The sequence below is a fragment of the Nicotiana tomentosiformis genome, chromosome 4 (genome assembly GCF_000390325.3).
Source record: "Nicotiana tomentosiformis chromosome 4, ASM39032v3, whole genome shotgun sequence".
Classification (NCBI taxonomy): domain Eukaryota; kingdom Viridiplantae; phylum Streptophyta; class Magnoliopsida; order Solanales; family Solanaceae; genus Nicotiana; species Nicotiana tomentosiformis.
In genome coordinates, this window is record NC_090815.1 from 11,901,035 (window position 1) to 11,928,020 (window position 26,986).

Consider the following 26,986-nt stretch of genomic DNA (forward strand, 5'->3'; position numbering starts at 1 on the left):
ACACTTAACCAAGTCGAAGTCGTGAAAAACCCCCTTTGGATCGCCCAAATCCGAGACTCAAAACTCAAAAATGAGCAAAAATGGCTAACACCCGATTTTATGTTTCTGTCCAGCATTTTCACATATGCGGACTAAATTTTCGCATCTGCGAGCTCGCATTTGAGGAACATGACATCCAAGCACAGGACTGCATCTGCGGACCTTCACATCGCAGAAGTGACTGCGCAGAAGCGAGAAGGAAATCGCAGAAGCGAGAAAGATCGCATATGCGATCATGGCACCGCAGAAGCGGGCATCGCACATGCATCCCAAGCTTCACAAAAGCGAAGCTTCTCCCCTAGCCTCAAAGTCGCAGAAGTGACAACACCTCCACAGAAGCGATCACGCACTTGCGGCCAAAATTGTGCAGGTGCGACACACCAGAACCAGACATGTGTTCTTGAACAAAAATGGTCTGAAACTCGTCCGAAACTCACCCGAGCCTCTCGGGACCTCGTCCGAATATTTCAAAAAGTCCCATAACATAATACGGACTTACTCGAGGTCTCAAATCACGTCAAATAACGTCGAAATTATAATTCACACCTCGATTCAGACTTATGAGTTTCAAACTTTTTACTTTACAATACCCATGCCGAAACGTATTAAATGAATCCTGAATGATTTCAAATTTGGCGCACAAGTCATAAATGACATAACGGAGCTATTCTAACTCTCGAAATCTCAATCCGAGTCCGATATCAAAAAAGTCAAATTCACGGTCAAACTTTGGAAATCTCTAGCCTTTAGATTTTTAGTTTCTGTTAAATGGCGATAATTTGAGATATGGACCTCCGAATTCGATTCCGGGCATATGCCTAAGTCCCAAATTACGATACGGACCTACCGGAACTGTCAAAACACCGATCCGGGTCCGTTTGCTCAAAACGTTGACCGAAGTCAACTCAAATGAGTTTTAAAGCTCCATTTCACATTTTAATAAATTTTTCACATAAAAACTTTCCGGAAAAATTTACGGATTGTGCACGCAAGTCGATGAAATGCTGAAAGGTGCTTTTCGAGGTCTTAGAACATATAAGTGAATGCTTAAAATTAAAGATGATATATTGGGTCATCACATTACTTGGCCAAACAAACATGCCAAACTGTGTAATTACATTCAATTACACTCAAATTCATTTCCAAGGTGGCTTTCCAAACAGGCTCTAAATGTCTGATGTTTATTAGTAAAAAGTACCTTTGTTGAAACATAGAAGATTATATTTGCTTTATGCAACTATACCAAATACTCCTTATGTCTTATATTATCTGTCATGATTCTCTTGTACATGTCCCTTAAGAAAAATTAATTATCAAGAGATTTTGACTACTTTATCTTTATTCATTTCTTAATATTTGATCTTTCTTCATTATTATTTGAACAAAGTTATTCATAATTGAGGTATTTGTAGTCTTTAAGGATAATTATTACTAAGGGTAAAAAAAATAAGCTATAATCAATTTTGTCTTGAACTTCTAAAGAGACAAATAATTTGAGACAATAATTTTTAGTAACCTGACTGATAATATGAGACGGAGAGAGTAGTAAATTTACCTTCCATCCATAATTGATCAATTAAAGTCCAATTTAAGAAGTTTGTCACGAATTTATTAACTAGCTTCAAATGTCAAATGTTTATGAATTACTCTCTCTATCTCATATTATCAGTCGTGGTTACTAAAAATAGTTGTCTCAAATTATTTATCACTTTCGAAGTTCAAGACAAAATTGACTATCTTTTTCCTTTTTTACCCGTAGTAATTAATAATTATCCTTAAAGACTACAAATACCTAGCTTTGTTCAAATACCAATGAAGAAAGATTAAATATTAAGAAAATCTCGTCCTAATTAATTTTTCTTATGAGGTGTGTACAAGAAAATCATGATAGATAATATGAGACGGAGGGAGTATATGTCTTATACATTTATACCATAAGTTCCAATTGTAACAGGGCATGTGTCATGATAATAAAGCTTTATTTGACAATACTATAGGTGTTCAATCGAAATAAGACCTAGAGGGTGTTTGGATTGGTTTTTAAGCTGGTCAAATTAGCTTTTAAGCTCTTTTTAGCTTTTTTCAGTATTTTGCAAAGTAAAAAAAATGCTTAAAATAAGTTAAAACTGCTTTAAAAAAAGCCAAAAGCAATAAGTTGGGTAACCCCAACTTATTACTTTTTGGCTTAAAAGTTATTTCTGCGAAAAAATCACTTTTTTAAGCCAATCCAAATGGGCTTCTAGTTGATGTGTTTAAACGAAAAATAGTGACAATTTTAGGTGTTGGCACATGTATTTGTAAAGAATGGTGCAAGTTAAATGGAAATTATAAAATAGGTTGCCCCGTGAAATTTTTAATGAATGTTAGTTTGGCTTTTTATGAAAGACCAACAACATCGAGAACGATTAGAAGATGGGTCAATCACTATATTAACCTCAACATAAAACCTCAAACCCAAAAATAAAAAAGTTCTTATTATCCATAAATGGAGCAAAAGTTAGTCTTTTTTTAACATAAAGATTTATCAATGTTTTTCATTTTCTTTTTGACAACCAAATCAAGAACCATTACGAATGGGTCTACTGTAATGCTATATGTGCACAGAACCTCAAACCCATAAAGTAAAGTTTCTCAATTTTCATTATTGGATTAAAAAAAAAGTAGCAAAACTCAGATGTAGCATGAAAGCTTAAGGGCATTTGGCTCTTTTCCATTAATTCAATATTAAATATACTCAATGAAATATTATAAGGACCAAAATAAGAAAATTACCAATAATTGAGGCATTAAAAGTGAAATCATCCCAATAACTAAACAAGATTAAAAAAATTTAAAAATCAATAGGTAAAACAATAACAACAACAACAACAAAAATATATACCTCGGACTCAAACGAGTTGGGCCGGCAATATAAATCCTTATTTCTCTCATTTAACTCAACTCCTATCATCATCAATCACCATTACCAAAATAAAATAAAAGTACATATAATAATAATAATGATGATGATGATGATGTTGATGATGATAATAATGATAATAATAATAATAATAATAATAATAATAATAATAATAATGATGATGATGATGATAATAATAATAATAATAATAATAATAATAATAATAATAATAATAATAGAAGTTCTCTACCAAGTCTAAATTTTAACCCCAACTACTAGGTATCACCTATATAGATTTTTCTCTTCCATGATGCCCTATCTTTAGCTAAATTTGTATTGATTCTAAGGATTTGTAGGTCTTTCGAGATAACTTTCTTCCATGTGATTTTAGATCTACCCCGTTTACTTCTAGCACCTTCTCCCATCATAGTTTCACACATATGGACCGTGCATTTCTAGGTCGATGCAGGAGATGAACAAATCATCTCAAGCGACCTTCTCTCATTTTATCCTCAATGTATGCTACTTCCACCTTCTGGCGAATGTGATCATTTTTAATCCTATTTAATCTTGTGTGACCGTACATCTATCTTAATTAGCATTCACATTTCTGCAACACTCATCTTTTGATTGTGTTAAGCTTTAGTAGCCCAATATTAACTACGTACCATATAATACAACTGATCTTTTAGTTATTCGATGGAACTTATATTTTATTATGGTAGGCATCCTTGTATCACATAACACCTTTAGTACTTCTCCATTTCAACCATTCGATTTTAATTTTATGAGTAATATGTTCATCTATCATTCTATTCTCTTGAAATAAGGAGCATAGATATCAAAATTGTTTGTATTTTGGCACCGCAATTCCATCTAGCTAGTTTCACCTTAACTTCTCCCTTCTTACATGCTAACTAAACTTGTAGTGCATGTAGTTAGTCTTGCTTGTACTATCTTAAAACTCTTACTCTCTACGGCATTTCTCCATAGCTCAAGCTTTCGGTTAACACCCTCGCTAGTTTCGTCAATTAGCATAATATCATCAGTAAATAGCATAGAACATGGGATCTTATCATGTAGTTTATTGGTTAGCTAATTTATAACTGGGGTAAATAAGTAGGGCTCAATGTAGGCCTTGGTGTTAACTCACGGTTATGGAAAACTCCTCTATATCTTCTATTCTTTATGGCATTTATATATTTAATATGCATTCTTTTCTTCTGTAGTACTCTATTATATGCTTTCTCTAGGTCAATGGACACCGTGCATAGATTTTTTTTCCTTTCGCGATAAATTTTCATAAATCTTCTTAGCAGGTAGATTCCGTTATAGATTTACCAAAAAGGTCTCTATAGCATAAAAGCAGTGCTAGTTTAGTGGGTACTATTATTATAACATGTAAAAGAAAATTTGCTTATCTGCCTTTTTATTAACGGAAAAGGGCCAACAATACCCCTAACGTATTGAAAATGGCTCAAAAATACCCTTTGTTAACCTTTTGGTCCGCAAATGCCCCTAACGTTTGTTTTTAGGCTCAAACTTGCCCCTATATCTAGCTGAACTAACCTGGTCAATTTTTTGACTTTAACTTCGTCATGTGGCATTTTCTTAACTCGCCACGTGTATTATTTGTATTAAATAAAACCCATCTGTATCTTTTAAAATACCCAACGACCCTGACCTGCTCCTATTTATTTGGACGGTCGGCTAAAAATAATTATATTCACTAATTAAATATATATATAAAAAATATACACTGATTATATATTGAAATATGTATATTATACATTAATATTTTAATATATATTTTACATGACATTATTTTTAGAAAAAATTATATGGTGTAGTTTTTTCTATTAATTATGATCTATAACTCGAATTTATTAAGCAAATCTCATAATGGAACGACAATTTTTGCTAATATTTTAGCTCTATCGTTATATATTAAAATATTATTAGTTCCCATTAAAAAGATCAAATGAAGTCCATTTAGCCGACCGTTCAAATATATATGAGCGGGTCAGGGTCATTAGGTATTTTAAAAGATACATGTGGATTTTATTCAATACAAATAATACACTTAGCGGGTTAAGAAAATACCACATGGCGAAATTAAAGTCAAAAAATTGACCAGCAGGTTAGTTCGATTAGATATAGAGGTAAATTTGAGCCCAAAAATAAATGTTGGGGGCATTTGCAGACCAAAAGGTTAACGGAGGATATTTTTGAATCATTTTCAATACGTTAGGGATAATGTTGGCGTTTTTCCGTTAAATTATTAATAAAATTTAAAAGAAGATGCAAGGAACCTTGCAAAAGTTGAGATCTGTCAATGCATCAATATGATAAGCTAAACATGTTTACAAATTAATGGAGTAGGCTGTATCTAGGGCTGGTGTAGGCCACACTTAATAGTATTATTTTTATTTATCTATAATTGAGAAATCTCTCACGATTAATACTAGTTGATACGTAGAAACTCGATCGATAATAAATTTAGTTTTTTTAAAAAATATTTTTTCATTTAAATATCAGTCTTTTAATCATTAAAAGAACCCCAACTCATAGTATAGGGGCGGAGCTAGAGTGTTCCGAACAGGTTCGGCCAAATCCAGTAGCTTTGGTTCGAACCCTGTATTTGTTTTAAAAAAATCATTGAATATATATAAATTATTAATTTAGAACTGAGTAGCTTAAAACAACTAGAATTCCGAACTCATAAACTTGAAATCCTTGCTCCGCCTGTGCATAGTATATCTCTAACTCACTGTGTTGTGCTCTTATAGGCAAAGCCGAAATTTCAAGCTTGTGGAGTTCAAGATTCTAATCCTTTTAAGTTATTAAATTTCATATTAATAAATTGTACATATTCAATAAATTTTTTGAGACAAATACAAGATTTGATACTAAAATTACTAGATTTAGCCGAACCCGCATTCGACACTCTACCGTTGTGTGCTCTTACCATGTAACCAAACTCCTTTCAAGCTTTCACTCTAAAGATTATATTAATTATTCATGTAATTAAGTGGATAGCTTATAAAAGAACCCACCTTTAAACAATTCTAAGATTCCCTTCTTCTTTTTCTCTTTTTTATTATTATACAACCTTTTTTCTTTTTGGAGTAACAGCTGCCTCTAAAATCTGACACCTTTGCAATAAAGTAAAAGAAAGGGCAACGCAGTGTACTAAGTTTTCGTTATACGTGAAGTTTGGAGAAGGATCGGATCATAAGAGTCTCTTATACGCAGTCTTATCCTATATTTCTGCAAGAGGCTGTTTCCACGACTCGAACTCGTGACCTTCTGGTCACACACATAACAACAATTTTATAGTTACGCCAATAACACTTTCCAATAAAGTAAAATAATCCATTAAAAAAGTGGACAAGTTTATTATATGATACGAACACGGAAAGTGCCTGAACCAGATAAGTGGTGTCTAGATATGCCTGATAAGGGTTTTTTAACGAAACGCATTAGTTATCTCATTAATCAGACTTCCTATTAATTAAACAATCATTTGATACCATAATTTGGTGCTCCAAAGGTTTTACTTAAAGTTGACCATGATGATATGCTTGCCAAATTTCTCTCTGCCAATAATAGACTCAATGAGCTCAGGAGTTGTTAGATTTAACTTTTTTAACAAAAATAGTTCCAACATAAAATTCCTTATAAATTATACTAGTAAAATATTTGGTTATGATAGTGCAAGAAAAAATAACCGTCACATAACTTATGCAACGTTTGATTGGCTTTATTAAAATATGTATAATTTCTTGTATTATTTTATGTCCCTAATTAAAGAGATAAATGTGTGTAAATATAAAAGACTCATTTCATATATTTATTGATTTAATGTATATATCGAGTGTAGAGTAAATTTTTACCTTAGGCATATGCATAACATACACCTTTTTTAAGCGAGGGGTGGCAGAAATGTAAGGTGCCGTTTGTTTTTAAATATGAAAGACTCATTGCATTAAATTCATTTATTCTTGCTAATGAGATTTTTACCAGAGGCAGAGCTAGCCTATTAAATACAGTTTCGGTTGAACCTAGTTATTTTTACTTAAATACTGTACTTGTATTAGGGAATTCATTAAATAAGTATAAAAATTTAAACGCAATTGCCCAGCCAACTACCACCCGCCAAGGTCAACCCCAACTCATAACTCTTATCTATCGCCGATAACCAATAACTTTCAAAATATGCTTCACAAACAAATAATTTTTACAACATTATGTAAATTAAGATTTTTTTTTCTAACACTTTAAGGATATATTATATAAATTCAGATGCTGTCAAAAGAAAACAGTATTGGTTAACCATTACTAAAATTCGGAATAATATCTTAATAATCATGTGTCAGGTGTGTACTTCTCAAATTCAACATCTTAGTTTTAAGAGAGAAAAAGAGGTCAAATGGGGCCTAAATTTCCCTCTTCCAATTAAAAAGAAAAGAACAGAAAGAGAGAGAAGAGAACTTTAATTATTAATAAAAGAAAAAGAAAAGATAGGGAATTCCACTTATTCATATGGGAACACAATAAAGTTTGGAGGACCATTCCACTTTGCTTCCTTTGCTTTTGTCACATTGAGCTGTCCATTGAATTCTTGACTATATTCATTCAACTCTCCCTCTTATCTTGATAAGTTCAATTCCATCTCTGTACGTCATATCTTCAAACCCCAACTTGTACTGTCTAGTTGCTATTTATCTTAGTATAAGCTTAGTATAAACTTATCTGCATCAATCTGTTCGAATTACTGGTCGTTGGGAATCCTCGTGTGACGGATTACCTAATTATTCCTCTCTAATATGCATAAAATTGAACTTTAGCCATCGTTTGTTTCCCATATGAAATGTTAGAAAAATCTTTTTTTTATATACTTATAATAGTGTATTTATAGGTTATAAGTAGGGTTTAAGAAGATGACTTATTAATATGCGTCATCTAGCATCCCTTATAGGCGGACTGGATCCAATAATATTTTTCAATAATCTAGGTATTCTATTTCTCTTTCCATTGTTATTTCGAGAATTATATCTGCAAAAGCAATTTTGCATTTTCTTAGCACTATAATAACAACAACAAAATTTACCTCAATTGTTTTCAGGCTTAAAAGTCATTTCTTTTATGTTAAAGTAACATATTTATGGATAATTTTGCAGTTTAGCTACCAAACTTTTTGTCGGTCCTTGACTAATTCTTACATTCCATGAATAGGAAATGGAACAAAAAAATTGATTCTTTATAAACAAAGATAGTAAAGTCAAATGTACATCTCTTTCTTACTGTTCTACTCCTATTATTAAAAAGAAAGTACTATTAAGGATATTATATCTCTTTCTTAACAACTAATTTCAAAGGTGGAAAAAGACGTTGCAAAATCAAATATACCTTGTCTTACATTCTAAATGATATATAAAGCCACAAAATTTGAGAAATTTCCACAAAAAAAAAAGTAAAATTTCAGTTGCTTAAAAATAATAATTATTTATTCATTATTTATTGGCCGCTTGGTAACAGGGATTAGGGCATTATCCCAAAATAAAATTTGAGATAAAATTTATAAAGTGTTTAATTGTGAATATTAGCTCAAATTAATATAAAATTTATACCTAAATTATTAAATTATTTATCCTGATTATAATCCTAATTATCAAACGATCCCTAGAGGAGAAAAGGAAGAACATCCAAAGGGCGACTTTTCACAAGATTTAACTCAAATAGTCGGTGACGATGATATAATATATGTATAATTAATATATAATCTATATACGACTAAGCTTAAAATCTATATATTAATTCTTCAATAATTTAATAATTGACATGGTTAATAATTGAAATGAATGTATCTGCTACACCGTCACCGTTATCTTGACGGCGTTTGCTCCCTTGAAACGGTTGTAACTAGTGCAGGTCGTTCTCGTCAACCCTTAACAAATTATCTTTAAGCTCTCAATACCCTTTTTCATTCTCCTTTTACGTCACCGCCTACTTCCCAATTCCCATATCTTTTGCTGCAGATTCACACCATTCTCTCAGGTACATACTCTTCAAAATTTTCCCTTTTGGATCTTACTTTTTCATATAGTTGCATCATGTATATTCTTTTTTACTTATTATTATTATTTTTAATTCTACAGATGTTTTAAAGATTCAAAGAGTTGTTTGGAATCAAGAATTGGTGCTTTCTTCTTGCAAAGGTCAAATCTTTAATGGGTATACAATGAATTGTTTGATAAAGTTGTAATTTTTCTGATTTTGGTGTGTTTTAAAATGCATAAAGAAATGCTATATATGGTTCTTTTTAAGAATTGATTTAAGGTAATTGAATATTGGTATTTTGATTTTTTTATGGATATGTTGATGAGGTGGTCATGGCCATGTTTTTGAGTGTTAGTTGTGGTGGAATTATAGTTTCAGAGAGGCCGATCCAGAATTTAGAGTCATTTAGTTGGAAGTGGATACCGGATATTATGTATATACATTTTCAAGATCCTTTTTCATATGTATACTTGGTTCGAGCTGAAAGCAGTAGGTTCAGTTGAACCCGTTGCTAAAGGCTAGAGACGCCTTTACTTCACCTCGAATAATAGGAAATGCTAACAAAGGGGAAAATGGGTGAAGATCTCCTCACAACCTTAACTATAGAAAGTAATCATTTATCCACCCTTTTGTCCATGGATTCGGGTTCATCTTCTCATGATGAAATGGAGAGAGAGTTGATCCGGACTGTTAACCATCTACAACCGCCTGATATCAATCTCCCACTCGAGCCTAGTCCTCCTCCTCCGTCGTGGAATGATACGTGTGCCATGCTAGATGTAGGCCTTGGTCCCCAACATTATGAGGTTGAGACAAATATTAGTGTCACAAAAGTTGGGAAGAAGTGCGCAAAGCGGCTTGATAGTATTTGGGGCGCTTGGTTTTTCTTCACTTTTTACTTTAAGCCAGCTCTGAATGAGAAGTCGAAGGGTAAGATTATTCGCGAGAGTAACGGGGCATCTCGGTATGATAAATCAGACTTGAGGCAGGATGTTTTCCTTGTTCAGCATGATATGGAGAATATGTACATGTGGGTTTTCAAGGACAGGCCTGAAAATGCACTTGGCAAGATGCAATTGAGGAGTTACATGAACGGGCATTCGCGTCAGGGCGAGAGCCCCTTTCCTTTCACTGCCGATAAAGGTTTTGTTAGATCTCACAAAATGCAAAGGAAACATTACCGGGGTCTTTCCAACCCTCAGTGCCTTCACGGAATTGAAGTTGTTAAGTCGCCCAATCTTACAGGTCTCGATAAAGAGGAGCAAAAGAAGTGGATGGAGCTTACTGGCCGAGACATGAACTTTTCAATTCCTTCTGAAGCCAGTGACTTTGAGTCGTGGAGGTGCCTTCCAAATACAGAATTTGAGCTTGAGCGGCATCCTCCTGCATTGAAGAGCAACTCAATTCCCCGTCCAGAAAGATTATTAAATGGCTCCGGCCTGAACCTATCTACTCGATCTTCAAACCATGTAAATGGAGAAGGATTAAACATTTTGTCTGTCTGCAATAAGAGGAAGAAAAATGGATTTTCCGGTGGAAACAATGATGATTGCTGTTTGCCTAATAGTCAACATCCAGTTAGCCCACCCTGGCTAGGAGCATTTTCCGGTGCAATGCAAATGGCATCAGGTCCAGTTACAGCTGCAAAAACTATTTATGAAGATGACACGGCGTTCTTGATACTCGTTAGCATGCCTTTTGTCGATCTAAAAAGTGTCAAAGTTACTTGGAGAAACACCATCTCTCATGGTATTGTGAAGATATCTTGTATCAGCACGGGATGTATACCTTTCATTAAAAGGCAAAATCGGACTTTCAAGCTAGCAGATCCAGCTCCCGAGCACTGCCCTTCGGGGGAATTTGTCAGAGAAATCCCTCTTAGGACTCGCATTCCAGAAGATGCTAAACTAGAAGCATATGGAGATGAGACGGGGACTATGCTTGAAATTCTCGTGCCAAAGCAGCGTGTAGGACCAGAAGAGCACGAGGTTCTAGTGTGCCTTCGCCCCTCTCCTTGGACTACACATGCGTATGTTGATTTGACAGAAGCAATGGCTTGAAATTTGTGGATTGCTCTCTTTAGGTAGTAGTCATTATTTACTGACCTCAATGAAAATGATATTTATAATTTCTTCTAATTCTTCAGGAAAGATTCTTTTGTTTCCTGTCATTAGCCAATGTGGGACACAAGATGCTGATTTTTGCATGCCCTCAATGTCCACACCATTTTGTTCCTGCTAGTTTTGATATTTTATTGGTATTAGCAATTTCATACTGTTTCATTGTCTTTCTCAATTCGTCAGTCTTGTGTTCTGTTTGAAATTTCTTCACGTTGATAATGGAGTTGGTATCTTAGGTTTGCAGTTTTGACTTAACCTTTAGATTCCAGTTGACTTAAGATTAGTAATTCCTAGATGTTCTAAGACAAGCAAGAGCTTAAGTGATGTAGAACTGTACAAGTATGATCACTCAAGAGCAAGAAACAGGAAAAAGAAAGAATGTGCAATGTGCAATTCTAGTACAAAATTTCTGATTGCTTCCACGCATGTCTGTACTTAAAATGCAGATTTGCATGTATTATAATTTTTTTCCCGTTTAACCAACAAAATAATAATGACGTCCTCTAGACAAAATGAAACAACTAACAACAATAACATATCCAGTATTATCCCACACCGTGGGGTCTGGGGAAGGTAGTGTATATGCAGACCTTACCCCTACCTTGTGAGGATAGAGAGGTTATTTCCAATAGCCTCTAGAGAGGTTGTTTCCAATAGCCCCTCGGCTCGGGAAAGTATAAGCACCACATTAATGAAAATATAGACAAGAAGGGATAGTACCAAAAAGTCATATAAAAGCAGAATAAAAACAAGACAGTAAGGTAATCAACAATGAAAGAAAATAAACGGTTAGGCATAAAAACATACTACCAACAGAAAGAGAGATTGCGTGCCAATACCACTGTTATGAACACTCTAGACTACCTACTCTACTACCCTAATCCTCGACCTCCATACCTTCCTATAAAGGGTCATGTTCTCGGTCAACTGAAGTTATGTCATATCTTACCTAATCACCTCTCCCCAATCCCACCTCTTCTTTGGCCTACCTCTACCTCTCCATAGGCCCTCCAATGTCAACCTCTTACACCTCCTCACCGGGGCTCTTAGACAAAATGAAACAGATACGCAAATAAGAAAGGCAGAAAGTATGAGAAAATACAATGCCCTGAACTGTCTTAATTGCTTGAGCAAAATGGTATCTTTACCTAGACAACCTACCAATTCTGTGAAGCTCAAATCAATTAGGGGAAGCTGCTTATGGATTATGCCAAATGAAAAAATATGGTTGTGCATCCTCTCCTTGAAGAGTTAAATATCTTAACGTTTTATTTTTTAAAAGACCTTTTTTACGAGCAACTCTGAAAAATCTCTACTTCTTTCATTCATTTTGCTGGTTGCAGTATCTACAATTGGTTGACAGTAGCTTACAACATTCAAAAACGTGTATACTTCACTTTTTTAGCTGTGACCAAAAAAAATAGAAACAAGTCAATATACCAAAAAAAGCGCTAAAATATGATAGAAAGTCCATTATCATCAAAACCAAATGCGCCCATTAAAACCTGTAGCTGCAGGAGCGAATCTACAGGATCAGATCATGTGAACATTACCCAAAAAACAACAGGAGAAAAGTTTGAAGCTCACAGACACACCAACAAAATATACAGACAGACAACCAAAGACCTCTAAAGCTACATTTTCTTATTGACTACTAAAACTAGATTTCAAATTAAACTGAGTGTTCTCAACTTTAATCAACTTCCTCAATCTTAGGACCTGCACCACTTGCACCAGCAGAAGGGCCATCTTCATCCATGCCACCAGCCATATCAGGACCAGCACCTTGGTACATCTTTGCAATAATGGGGTTGCATATGCTCTCAAGCTCCTTCATCTTGTCCTCAAACTCATCAGCCTCCGCTAGCTGGTTACCGTCGAGCCACGAAATCGCCTCATCAATAGCATCCTCAATCTTCTTCTTGTCATCTGGACTGAGTTTAGAACCAATCTTTTCATCCTTAATAGTGTTCCTCATGTTGTAGGCATAGTTCTCTAGCGCGTTCTTCGCCTCTACCTTCTTCTTGTGTTCCTCATCCTCCGCCTTGTACTTCTCGGCTTCTTGCACCATCTTCTCGATTTCTTCCTTCGATAGCCTACCCTTGTCATTGGTAATTGTGATCTTGTTCTTCTGTCCGGTGGTTTTATCCTCAGCAGAGACGTTCAATATACCATTCGCGTCAATATCAAAGCAGACTGTGATCTGAGGTACACCCCTAGGAGCAGGAGGTATACCGGAGAGCTCAAATTTACCCAACAAGTTGTTGTCTCTTGTTCTTGCCCTCTCACCCTCGTACACCTGAATCAAGACTCCGGGTTGGTTATCCGAATACGTAGAAAACACCTGCTCTTTCTTAGTTGGAATTGTGGTGTTTCTTGGAATCAAGACAGTCATAACACCTCCAGCAGTCTCGAGACCAAGCGAAAGCGGAGTGACATCCAACAGCAACAGGTCCTGAACTCTTTCATTTCCTTCACCACTCAAGATTGCAGCTTGAACAGCAGCACCATAGGCTACAGCTTCGTCGGGGTTGATACTCTTGCAAAGTTCCTTCCCGTTAAAGAAATCCTGCAATAATTGTTGCACCTTTGGAATTCTAGTAGAGCCACCAACAAGAACAATATCATGAACGCCGCTTTTATCCATTTTGGCATCCCGCAAACACTTTTCAACAGGCTCCATACATTTTCTGAAAAGATCCATGTTAAGCTCCTCAAACCGAGCACGAGTAATCGTCGTATAGAAATCAATGCCCTCGTAAAGAGAATCGATTTCAATAGTAGTCTGAGCCGTCGACGAGAGTGTTCTTTTAGCCCTTTCACAAGCAGTTCTAAGCCTCCTAAGAGCTCTAGGATTTCCACTGATATCCTTTTTGTGCTTCCTCTTGAATTCCTGAACGAAATGATTCACCATCCTATTATCAAAATCCTCCCCACCAAGATGCGTATCACCAGCAGTAGACTTCACTTCAAAAATCCCTTCTTCGATAGTAAGAAGTGAGACATCAAATGTACCACCACCTAAGTCAAAAATAAGCACATTCTTCTCCCCCGAACTGCCTGCTTTCTTGTCAAGCCCGTAAGCAATTGCAGCAGCAGTAGGCTCGTTGATAATACGCATAACATTGAGGCCAGAAATAATTCCAGCATCCTTAGTAGCCTGACGTTGAGAGTCGTTGAAATAAGCGGGGACAGTAACAACAGCATTCTTTATTGTTGTTCCAAGAAAGGCCTCTGCTATCTCCTTCATCTTAACAAGAACCATAGAGGAGATTTCTTCAGCAGAAAATTGCTTCTCTTCGCCTTTGTAGTTGACAACAATCATGGGCTTATCAGCAGGGCCAGGAATGACCTTAAAAGGCCACAGCTTCATGTCGCTTTGTACTGAAGGGTCACTAAATCTCCTACCAATCAATCGCTTGGCATCTGCAATTAAATAAGACGGAATTCAGCATAAACGTGCAGATATTTAACTGTTAATAGTCTGCTGTAGTTAAAAATATGTAAAAGAGTGCTACACACTAAATTAACTCAGTGACAAAGCTAAAAATACTAACGGATTAAAAAAAGAAAATACTAATACCACACCTGGGATTCGAACAACTTTCTCTATATATACACCGATAATTTATATATAATTTATATATAAATTTATATATACACGATAATTTTTTTTCCCCTCCTCTACATAATTCTATAGCGGGAGATTCGGACATCGCACTGCACTTTTTATACATTTTGAGAAAGTGAATTCAATTGAACCCCTTCATTACATTAGATTCACCGCTGCGTTAACTTGTAGCGTATGAAATTCCTAAACAAAGTACTCCTTACTTTATTTTTTCAAACCTTAACTTATACTACTTACTCCAGTAACAAACTGAGGGTTCTTCAATTGTATTTTGGTGCTGGGCCATAAATATAAATTGAGGGCACATCGAAGTAGACTTGTACCCAAACGTACACGTAGAGTTGCAACAACTAAGCTAAACTCAATTCGAGAAGAAGGTAGGAAAAAGAAAAAAAAGGTGACAGCAAAACAAACAAATTTGAAGATCAACTCACAAGCCTTTCTAATTCCCCAAATTTTGTTATTTCTGTTTCGATCAACTTTCAATTTTTTCCAAAACAAAGTTCCCACAGGCATGCAAATCACAAGGTTAAATTAATATACACCTCTACAACTTGCAAACCAAATTAAAATTGACATATCTTTGCTGAAAATTAACATTCATGTTATATCCAAGGTATCAATGGCAGATAATAATAAATCAAAAATACGAGAATGAAGGCCAAGGCGAGCTTACCAAATACAGTGTTAGTAGGATTCATGGCGACTTGATTCTTAGCAGCATCACCGATCAACCGTTCCGTATCAGTAAAAGCAACATAAGACGGCGTCGTTCTGTTTCCTTGATCATTCGCTATGATCTCTACACGATCATGCTGCCATACACCAACACACGAGTACGTCGTCCCTAAATCAATTCCGATCGCCGGTCCTTCACCTTTTCCGGCCATTTTTAGCTCAAAACTGAAGAATTCGAGGAAATAATCAAGTAATAATAAGCTGTTAATTTGTGGACTGTAGAGAAAATTTGTGATATGAAAATGGAGAGGATAGAAAAGTGAGAAGGGTATAAATAGTTGATTGATTGGTTCCTTTAGAGAGTCTCTAGAAGTTTCTTGATTTTACTTGAAAGCCCGCCGATTGGAAATTAAAGACGGTGCTATTGGAATTGAATTTCTTTTTGTTGGGAGAGGTGGCGAATTGAGTTTCTCTTCTCGTGAGTTCTCGAAATTTCTCTGTACTACTAGACGTGTTACGTTCATAATAATACTTGGATCAATTTTCTATCTTATTTTTCTAGGAAAATTCTGATGTGTGATATCAGTATTGGAGTTCGACTATATTCGATTCGCGCCGCACTAGCCTATTTGGGAAGAAGCGCTACTTATCAAGAATTTTTATATGTTTAGGGCTCGAACCCGAAATTCATGATTAATGGAATATCAGGCTCATCTCATCTGCTGCACTTTTGGTGGTTTCTAGGAAAATCCCAGTACTATCATATCTCTTAATCAATTATTTTAGGTAAAGTAAATGATATATTAAATCTTTGTGGTAGAGCCCCCGAAATAAGCTCAAAGGTGTCAATTGAATAACCTTATTCAAAAAAATTATGTTGTATATTTAAAAATTATACATTAATGAATAGGTCAAATATTATTTTTATATCAAATTTTGAAATTTGAATTTATTTGCTTTAGTTCTGGATTGCTGTTTTGTTCGGAGAAGTACGTAGGCACCAATTGCTTTTCTCTTCTCGTGAATTCTGGAAATTTCTGTAAGCTACTAGACGTGTTTCTTGGATTAATTCACTTTTTCTTTTTGTTTTCTAATCCTAGTTGTTTTAGGTAACGTACATGTGTTCTGAATTCTGATCATGTGAAAATTGAATTGCGTAACAACATAAACTTACGGTTATCACCGTTACTCTCACTATTAATTATTCAACTAATTGCTTATTTATTTTATTGTTTTTATTAGTTATTAATAAATTAAAAGAGAGAAAAACTTGCATGGCAAAAGTAGAAATTGACAAGTCCGAGCAAATCGATCCAGAGATATAGATGGGCTTCAGTCTCAAAACTGAGATGGGCCAAAAGCCTAAAAAGAGGAATTCTGGTTAGAAACTGACAAAACAAAAATCTATTAAATGGGGCATTCCGAGAATTGAACTCGGGACCTCTCGCACCCTAAGCGAGAATCATACCACTAGACCAAATGCCCTTGGTGTCAGTTTCACTTTTTACAGTTATTTTAGTAATAAAACTCAAAGTTTTTTCCTATATATATATATATATATATATATATTTTTATTTTCTTTTGCTCAGAACATCATGATTCCTGATCTCTTGGAATCAACATCAGTGTTTAAAAGGTTAATTGGATAAAGAGATTCAGTAGTTTTTTTTTTTTTTTTTGTCAAGTTCAAATGAGATTTTCCTTTTCATTCTTTTAACTTTAACGGAAAAGGGTCATCAATGCCTCTAACGTATTGAAAATGACTCAAAAATACCCTTAATATTTTTTTTGGACTCAAATTTGTCCCTGAGATTAACAGACCAGTCAGGGTCAAATTTACTCTTTAAAAGATACCTGACCTGCTAACCCAGAATACATATAACCCATTTAACTAAAACCTAAAAACAAGCGACTATTCTTCAACAAAACATAATATCCCATTATCTTTGCATAAAAAATTATTCTTTTGTGATAGAATGTCCAAAAATTTTGTTTCCTCTCAAAGCTCAACCAATTGAGTAGATGTAATTGCGGACAAGTTATGAGTCAATTTACTGCCAAAACTTCTATTAATTTATGAAGTAATATTTTTGCCAAGAAAGTAATTATTTGCTATTGATTAAGAACTTATCTGCTATTGACATGGACTGAAGCTTAGTTAGTGCCATTACCTAAAGCAAACTATTGAAATACAAAGAAACAACTGAATAATACTAAAATGCTTACTACAAAACTGCTGAAATATATATAAAAAAATTGAAAAATATTAAACTGCTGAAAATCACCATAGAAGCGTCATCGCCATGACATCAAGTTCACCACAAAAGCAAAGTCATTACCGTAACTGATTCGACACAAATATATTTTTGTTAGAATCAGTAAAACCATTGGCGTAACTGATTCATCACAAAAATAACAAAAGATAATCAGTTTACATGTCTATAAGTCTATTGATATTACATAGCATCGTCGCAACCAACAAAATAATTTAACTTCTAATTGTCCTAAAGCATGGCTCTTTTAGCTTTCAGTTTTGTAATTTTTCTTTCCTTTTCTTCTACTAATTGGTTTGAGGTCATTGTTGTTTTTCCTTCCCAAGTGATCTTACTTGGGGAATATGGAAGATCAGAAGGTAAATATACACTATTTTCATCTCCCATGAAATTGATTTTCCTGGTACCAGTAGGATTTTGCAGCAGTTGCCTTTGTTTAAGCCTAGTGTTAGCTTCAGAAATCACCTTGGGCATTAGAGTTGGATCGGATTCACACCCAATCTCTTCAACATCATAAAATTATGTGTTAGCTTCAGACTGAAAGGTCGAATCAAATTCATGTTGACTTGAGTGACTAGAAGATTGACTAGAAGACATGTTTAATCTAGGAACACGAATGATTGTGCTTTCCTTTGACAGAAGTTTCTTCATAAGACAGATTGTGCTTTCCTTTGACCTACATGATTTGAAATTTAAGTTAGGTATTTGAAATATGTTATTATGAATTTAAAATGGGAATATAAAATCATCTTACTAGTGGACATCTTCTGATGTTATGTCCTGGTACACTACAATAATCGCATGTCATGCGAAGCCCTTTTCTTGAAGCTGGCCATCTCCCCTCCCTTTTCCTAGCCTCGTCCTTTTCTCTTGTTCTCTTCACCCTTGGTCTACCAACTATTTTTGCTAAAGGCGGTGGCTCCATGGCATGATGTGGCTTCATTTTTCAGAATTTTTCACCTCTAACAGGTTGCACCTTATGCTTATAAACCAACATATAAATCTCCTTAGAGTACCACCAACAAAACAATTACAAAATAGTTACATAATAATATTTAACTCAATTAATAAAACTGAAAATTAATGATAGATTTTCTATCACCTTGATCCTAAATCCTCCAACATCTTTATGATAGATTTTGACTTGGCTTCCAGAATCCAAGAATTAAAGGATTCTGTGAAATTGTTATCCACCATATTATTCTTGCATTTTGTGTCAAAGTACGCTCTACACCAACTTTGAGGTGGATACCACAATAGGTATTTGACAGCTTGTTCAAACAAAGAACCCAAATTCTTTAGTTGATCCTTAAAATCTTCATCATATGTGCTCCAAGCACACCACCACAACATCTTCCTCATCTCCCCGCCCCTCTTATTTTTCTTCGCCCAGTTAGCTTCAATGTGTATTACACAAAATATGTGATTTGCTTTAGGAACCACTATAGAAATAGCATCCAGCAGCCACTGCAGTAGTTAAAAAATAGAGTAGTGGAAAAAAAATTAAATTTATGAATAAGGACCTCATTTAAAACAAATAAGGAAGACAAAATAGTAAAAATATACCTTTTGCATATCTGAGATAAAGGTCACCCCTTCACCGTCTTTCAAGTCCAATGAAATCTTCAGCATCTCCACAAACTAACTCCATGTCCTATTGGTTTCTTTATCCACCACCGTCCAAGCAATTGAATAGAAATGATTCATATAATCTTGTCCAACAACCACCACCAACTACCCCTTGCATTTTCCTTTTTAAATTGTGCCATCCAACCTTATAAAAGGTCTCAAACCATCTTTAAAGTCATGTTTCATAGCTTGGAAGCACACATACATCCTAAGGAATCTTCTTTTACCTTATGCCAAGGCTTCCTTGGATATATTTACCACCACATCAGAACCAACATTGCTCTCTCTCAATTCTTATGCGTGCCTCTAATCTATTATAGTCATCCAAGTAACTCCCCTCCAATTTCTCCAATACAATCCTCTTAACTCTTTTCATTTTTGACTTGCTAACATTGAGCTTGAATTCTCCTTCCAAGTCTCCCCTCATATCTTTGATCTTATACTTCGGATTATTCTGAATTTTCACTTAAAATAATGCGCTAAAGTTTTGGAATCACCTCTACATTCTGATAAACTGGATCACAATCGTGATTTTGGTTCAAAGTCTTGATCTTAAAAGTTTGGCTTTGCCCATCCTAAGAAATAAAGCACCTAAAAAGACATCTAGTATCACATTTATAGCTAAGTCTTTTTGTATCACTCTTTTTAAGCTTTAGAACCTTAGAATTAGCAACGGCATAAAACCCAATAATTCTTCTAGCACCAGGTATATCTTTAAAGGTCATGCTTTTTTCCAACTCTTTGTATATGTCTAATTTTTCATTGACTTCTTTAGTCCTTCCTTTCTAAACATCTCCAACTCCTCATTGTAATAATCACTAGATACAAGTTCATCACCTTCCTCTTCCTCAGAACTATCACAATCCGTTCCAGCAGCTATAGAGCCAATGTAAGTTTCACTATGATGAATTATACTAAGATGTACGTTCCAGTAAATATGTATCACAAATTGAAAAAAAAATAGAATCTAACAACATTTAACAAACAATACGACCACAAACGAATAAATAACCCCCAACGCTAGTTTAATAACCCTTTAAAAGCTTCAACCAACATAAAAACAATTTAAAAAAATGCATTAGAAGGACAAGTTGTAGATACCTAAAAATTTCAAACCCAAAACAAATTCATACAAAACTGTAAAAAACTTACCTTTGACTTTGGATATGAATCTTTAAGAGATTCCATGAAATTACTATGCAGATTTGCTCCAATAATTGACTTCACACACAAGAATCGAGTCTAAGCCATGAAAGAAGAAAGGAATGTTTTGCTGAAGAATAGTCGCTTGTTTTTAGGTTTTAGTTAAATGGATTATTTGTATTCTGGGTCAGCGAGTCAGGTCGGTATCTTTTAAAGGGTAAATTTGACCCTGACTGGTCTGTTAAATCTCAGGGTTAGATTTGAGCTCAAAAAATAATGTTGAGGGTATTTTTAGTCCCAAAGGTTAACCGGGGGAATTGTTTTAGCCATTTTCAATACGTTAGGGCATTGATGACCCTTTTCCGTTCTTTTAAAGAAGGGATATGTATAGGTATTGTGCTTTCTATTTGAATAATAAGGAAAATTCCCGGAAAAAGGAAAAACAGAAATAGTCTGATTTACAACTGGTAATTGAGAAACAGTTACAATTTTAAAAGTAATAAAAATTTAGCTATTTTTTTCATGTACAAATAAAATCTGAACAAAAACACCCTTAAAATCATGAAAAATTCAAGCATAATATGCTAGAGTTCGAACTTTTTACAAATGAGATTCCAGCATAATGTTCCGTAATGTATTGGAGTTCCAACATAATATGCTGGAAGTTTATACGTAGGAGTTCCATAATCGAGCATATTATGCTGAAACTTTTCGTGTTTCAGCTAGGTTATTTTTGTCCAAATTTTATCTCCGCATAAAATAGTGGCTATTTTTCAATTACTTTGCAAATATTGATTATTTTTCGATTATCAATCCAAAAATTAACTAGCCCATAATATTTTCACAAAATTCCCATCAAAACCCATTTCTAAGAATTACTTTCTAAGTTTCAAGCATTCTCCTTTTTGGTGGAAGTGTACCCTTCTTTTGGGCTACCATTGTGTTTCTATCCGCTCTTCAACGGATAACAAACCTTGTCCAATAACACCCATATTTTAGGGGAAAATATCATTTATGAATAACTTATTATAAAAATTGGTTAATTCATTAAATATTATTAAGTAAATAAAAAGTACCAATATGCTTATTACATCCCCTTTCAATTTGTTTATGAACGTTACTATACTAACAATGCTTACATTGTTTATATTATCATGTACAATTGACCTACAATAACATAGCCTGATACGATTACCTTAAAAGTATATACAACAAAATCCTCCTTTAATTAGTTAAATTTTACTAACAGTGTGGAAAAGTCGGCATTATCAGCGTATGCATCCCACTTTCATTTATTAAATAAATAAAAAAAATCCTTCCCTTCGAATTCTACCTTTCTTTGAGTTTAAGTGGTCAACTGATCATTTCACGTCTACTCTTTTCTCGTCTTTTTGCAAATTGCAAATCGAGTAAGTCTAGGTCATTTAGGGAATTTAGAATTTAAATTTAATCGGTTCAGTTTTTATGAATTTAATATTAAATTTATTATAATATTGAAATTATTGGTTCAAATCTAATATTTATTTATATTTTAATAGGTTTTTATAAATAAATCCATACCATGTATCAAAAATTATAGATTCAGTTGAATCATTAGCTGGAAGGTTACATCCGCCCTTCTTTTAAGGAACCAAAAATAGCATTGAAGGCTTTATACAAGCCCTTGAAATTGCACGCACCGAAAGACACTTCCCCTAGCCATCGGCAATGAGTAAGATTTAAGAAAGAGGAACTTTATAAAGTACAAATGTGAATCAGTATCTTTGCGATTTAATTTCTATCTCTTCTCTCATTTCAACCTTTAAAAAAATTACGTGGTGTCCATATTCCCACATAAATAAAGTAACAACATTCCTCAAAAGTTTAACGAAAGAACTAGGTCATGTTACGATCAGAATTTTACCCCTTTTTGACCATTTAAAATCGAAGACCATATCTAGGAGAAGAAAATTGGTTATTAATTTGTGGCATTTAAATACAAATTAAGTAGCTAAAACTGAGACTTATAACATTGGCCATTTACGCAACAAATGTTAAAATTGAGATTTCAACTTTGAATCACTTAAATATATAATACAGAGTTAATAGCCATTTTCTTTTTTCTGTGTTTTAAATAGTTTTATTAGATTCTTAGAAGTAATTGATGACCTTTTCTTCTTTTACTTCACATAGTTTTTCCGTCCCCGTAATAGTTGAAAGTTCTCCACCCTTTCATTCCATTACTTCCATTTTTTGTCGATCGGGCTTTATCTTCTTATCGGGGTAGCCATTTAGCTTGGTTTCTTGGAATTAGCCTTGAAATACTAACCATTTCATCATCGCATCAAGAGAGAGTTCAAAGCAAACAATAATAATACTATCTTCAAATCTTGTTACAGTATTGTTTACTTTTAAAAATAGATAACAATTGAATTTATACGCGATTTTAAGGATATGCGGATTAATCCAACACAAATGATCAATAACATTAGATAAGGGACTTAAAGGTAAAACAAATAATCAAATCAGTTGTAATGTTAAGTCCGAGCTCGAATATGAGCCAAGTGATTATTCTGCCCTCGGTTTGGAGCCAAATATCTATGAGTAACTATGAACAAGATGTATACGGTCGAAATCGGGCTCGATTACTACATGACAGATCGGACTCGGAATGCGAGGGGTTGAAGATCGACCCCGAGTTTCGTCGAACCAGAACACGAGGTCAGAATGTCCGTCCTCGAGAACATTGAGCTCATGATCCCGGAATCGACCCTGACCTCGAGTAAGCTCGAGGAAATATTGCCGGTATAACCAACAGAAGACCGAAATAATGGAAGGCTGAAATATCTGTAACCGGTCATATATCACGGCGGAAATCTCGACATGTATCGATAGGGAACCGGCAAATCAGCAAACCAGGAGATTTTTACATTTTATAGAATTGTACCTAAAATAGGACTCCCCTACTATATAAAAAGGGTTTGATTACTTGTAAAGCACATTGTAACACGCATCCCAAAAGTAATATATTGTTATTTTTAGTTCTTATTATTCTCTTGTCATTCCATTCTGATATCGATAAAAACTCTTTTGGCTCAAGAGTGACTAACCTTCCAAGGCTATGACTGTTCAACTTGTGTGGTTTGCATTTACTTTCCCAGTGCTTATTTCATTTTCAATCTGATTTATCATTTTGTATCAAATTAGATCACGTATCCTTAAAACCACATACAAATTCAATTGTTATCCAATTTTAAGGATAAACAGTTTGGCGCCTACCGTGTGGCTAAGGATAATAGTGGTTATTTGATACAAATTTCCATAACGCACATTGCTTTACACTTGCTCTTTGAAGTGTCTTTGACTTCAGGTTAAAATACAAAATGTTAAACTCTCAATCAGCACCCCTACATGTTGATAACGAGTCCGGTCATCAAGGTGAAAATAACAACATAGCGCCTGATAATGAGGAACCGCCTGCTGATCCCGTCAAAATTCCGGTCGCAGACCCAATTGACGCTAATTCACATGTGGCTATCGACGCGAACCTGCCAACCGATCCCGAAAATAGCGTCCGTGGTTGAGCCCGATCAACGGCTCAAAATACTCAAAACATTGGTGGATACGGGATCAGTTTAAGGGTGATCTTCGAAATGTTGCAAGCTCAACAAGTGGCGATAGCCCAGTTACAAGACCAGGGCTGCACACCGAGAAAAGTAGAGCCTGATCCGCCCCGAGAAGTTACCCGCAGGGACGAACTGGTTGCAAAAAGATATAACGAGAACGAATCGGGGACTAACCCCAAGATCATAAAAATGCTCGAGGAACTGACAAAATGAGCGAAGTCGGGGAAAAAGAAAACCGAAGCTAATGACAAAAAAGTGGAAACCTATAATTCCAGGGTAGACCAGATCCTAGGAGCACCTCCGATATTGAAAGGCCTGGATTCCAAGAAGTTCGTGCAAAAACCTTTTCCTCCGAACGCGGCTCCGAAGCCGATCCCCAAGAAATTCTGTATGCCCGAGATACCTAAGTATAACGGAACGACCGACCCAAATAAGCCTGTAACCTCTTATACATGTGCCATCAAAGGAAACGACTTGGAGGACGATGAGATCGAGTCTGTTCTGCTGAAAATATTTGGAGAAACCTTGTAAAAGGGAGCTATGATATGGTATCACAACTTACCTCCTAATTCTATTGACTCATTTGCTATGCTTGCAGATTCTTTCGTGAAAGCATACGATGGTGCCATCAAGGTCGAGACCAGGAAGTCGGACCTTTTCAAAGTAAAACAGAAAGATAACGAGATGACTCAGAGAGTTTGTGTCCCGGTTTCAGATGGAACAGATGGACCTACTACTGCCGTTTGTTGATGACTGGGTTGTTCAAGCTTTCACTCAGGGACTCAATATTCGAAGCTTGTTGGCTTCACAGTAGCTGAAGTAGAACCTAATAGAATATCCGCCCGTTACCTGGGCTGATATGCATAACCGGTATCAATCGAAAATCAGAGTCGAAGATGATCAACTCGGGGCCCCTTCGGGGTCTGTTTATCCTGTCAGAAACGTTGATAGAGCCAAAAGAGACATTGACCATGAACCAAGATCGAGCAGGGATCGCTATCAAGCGTACAATGGGGGTCGAAGAGGTAACAAATCTGCGAGAAATCTCATAAGAAGCGAAAGTAGAAACGATCGAGGTCAACAAAGTCGGAGACTCATGAGTAAAAACAGCTTCGACAGGCTTGTCGGGCCTAAGAAAGCACCGAGGTTATCAGAATACAACTTTAACATTGATGTTGCTGCCATCATATCAGCTATCGGGCGTATCAAGGACACCAAATGGCCTCGACCTTTATAACATGATCCATCCCAGAGGGATCCTAGCCAGATATGTAAATATCACGGCACTCACGGCCACAAAACGGAGGATTGCCAACAATTGAGAGAGGAAGTAGCCTGATTATTCAACAACAGGCATCTTCGAGAATTCCTGAGCGACCGAGCAAAAAATCATTTCAGGAATAGGGATTCTAATAAGCAGGATGAGAAAGAAGAACCTCAACATGTCATTAACATGATTATCGGTGGGGTCGATGTTCCTCAGGGGTCAATGTTGAAACGTACCAAAATATCTGTCACAAGGAAGAAACGAACTCGAGATTACATACCGGAAGGAACCTTGACTTTCAACGATGAGGACGTGGAAGGAATCGTGCAGCCTCACAATGATGCACTGGTAATATCTATACTCATAAATAAATCTCGAGTTAAATATGTGTTAATTGACCCAGGTAGCTCCGCCAATATCATCCGATCGAGGGTCATGGAGCAACTCGGTCTACAAGACCAAATCATGCCTGCAATCTGAGTTCTAAACGGGTTCAACATGGTGTGAAACTACTAAGGGCAAGATAACGCTACCAGTAAACACCGCCGGGACCATCCAGGAAACTAAATTTTGTGTGATCGGAAGAGACATGAGGTACAACGCTTTATTCGGAAAGCCATGGATCCATAACATGAGGGCAATACGCTCAACACTACACCAGACACTGAAATTCCCAACACCTAGCGAAGTCAAAATAGTCTACGGTGAACAACCGGCTGCCAAGGAGATGTTCGAGGTCCGAACCAAATGGTCAAAAACGAGGCCAAATAACAATCACTGGTACCAGCCTCGGCAGATTTGGACAAACAAAGGGAAGACGAGGATGATGATTACGGGTTTCCCAGATCTTTTATAGCCCCCGATGATTCCGACACCACTAAATCGATGGTCAAGGAGCTGGAATAAGTCATATTGAGAGAACACTTGCCTGATTGAAAGGTATATCTGGGCACGGGGTTATGCCCCGAGCTCAGAAAAAAAACTCATTCAATTTTTTATAACTAATGAAGATTATTTCGCTTGGTCCCATCTTGACAAGACATGGATCCTGCCGGAGATAACCACTCACAAGCTAAGCCTGGACCCAAAGTTCCATCCGGTCAAACAGAAGAGGAGACCCAGTCCGAGATCAAGCATGCTTTCATCAAGGACGAGGTATCTAAACTCCTTAAAATAGGGTCTATTTGGGAGGTTAAATACCCGGATTGGTTAGCAAACATAGTGGTAGTCCCTAAAAAGGGGAATAAACTAAGAATGTGTGTAGATTATAAGGGTTTTAATAAGGCATGTCCTAAAGACTCTTTTTCGTTGCCCAACATCGATCGTATGATCGATTCCACGGCCGACCACGAGATCCTTAGTTTTCTCGATGCCTATTTCGGGTACAACCAAATACGGATGGACACGGGTGATCAAGAAAAAAATTCATTCATCACTAAATACGGCACATACTTCTATAACGTGATGCCGTTTGAGTTAAAAAAAATATCGGTGCCACTTACCAACGCCTAATAAACCGGATGTTCGAGGAACAAATAGAAAAATCAATGGAAGTTTACATTGACGACATGTTGGTTAAGTCCCTGTGAGTAGAGGACCATTTAAAATATTTGCAGGAAACCTTCAGCATATTGAAGCA

The 26,986-nt window shown here is 35.6% G+C and overlaps 2 protein-coding genes and 1 non-coding gene across 3 annotated transcripts; 1 reads left to right on the forward strand and 2 right to left on the reverse strand.

Moving 5' to 3' along the window:
• The first annotated feature begins 8,872 nt into the window (after positions 1-8,872).
• LOC104100530 (uncharacterized) lies at positions 8,873-11,296 on the forward strand. The gene is made up of 2 exons (XM_009607784.4): positions 8,873-8,998; positions 9,100-11,296. Exon 2 carries the CDS (start codon positions 9,556-9,558, stop codon positions 11,059-11,061), a length of 1,506 nt encoding a protein of 501 aa, XP_009606079.1. The 5' UTR covers positions 8,873-8,998; positions 9,100-9,555; the 3' UTR covers positions 11,062-11,296.
• Positions 11,297-12,558: 1,262 nt separating this feature from the next.
• LOC104100529 (heat shock cognate 70 kDa protein 2-like) lies at positions 12,559-15,929 on the reverse strand. The gene is made up of 2 exons (XM_009607782.4): positions 15,429-15,929; positions 12,559-14,547 (listed from the first exon to the last, which is right to left on the reverse strand). Exons 1-2 carry the CDS (start codon positions 15,640-15,642, stop codon positions 12,815-12,817), a joined length of 1,947 nt encoding a protein of 648 aa, XP_009606077.1. The 5' UTR covers positions 15,643-15,929; the 3' UTR covers positions 12,559-12,814.
• A 914-nt stretch (positions 15,930-16,843) lies between these two features.
• Positions 16,844-16,915, reverse strand: TRNAP-AGG (transfer RNA proline (anticodon AGG)). The gene has a single exon. It is a non-coding gene; the product is annotated as a tRNA-Pro (tRNA).
• Positions 16,916-26,986: the final 10,071 nt, after the last annotated feature.

Bases quoted from the DNA above. Each gene is read 5' to 3' on its own strand.
- LOC104100530 (XM_009607784.4), top strand. From the start codon at position 9,556: ATGCTAACAAAGGGGAAAATGGGTGAAGATCTCCTCACAACCTTAACT.
- LOC104100529 (XM_009607782.4), bottom strand. From the start codon at position 15,642: ATGGCCGGAAAAGGTGAAGGACCGGCGATCGGAATTGATTTAGGGACG. The intron at 14,548-15,428 runs GTAAGCTCGCCT...ATTTAATTGCAG, and splicing joins TCCTACTAACACTGTATTTG to ATGCCAAGCGATTGATTGGT.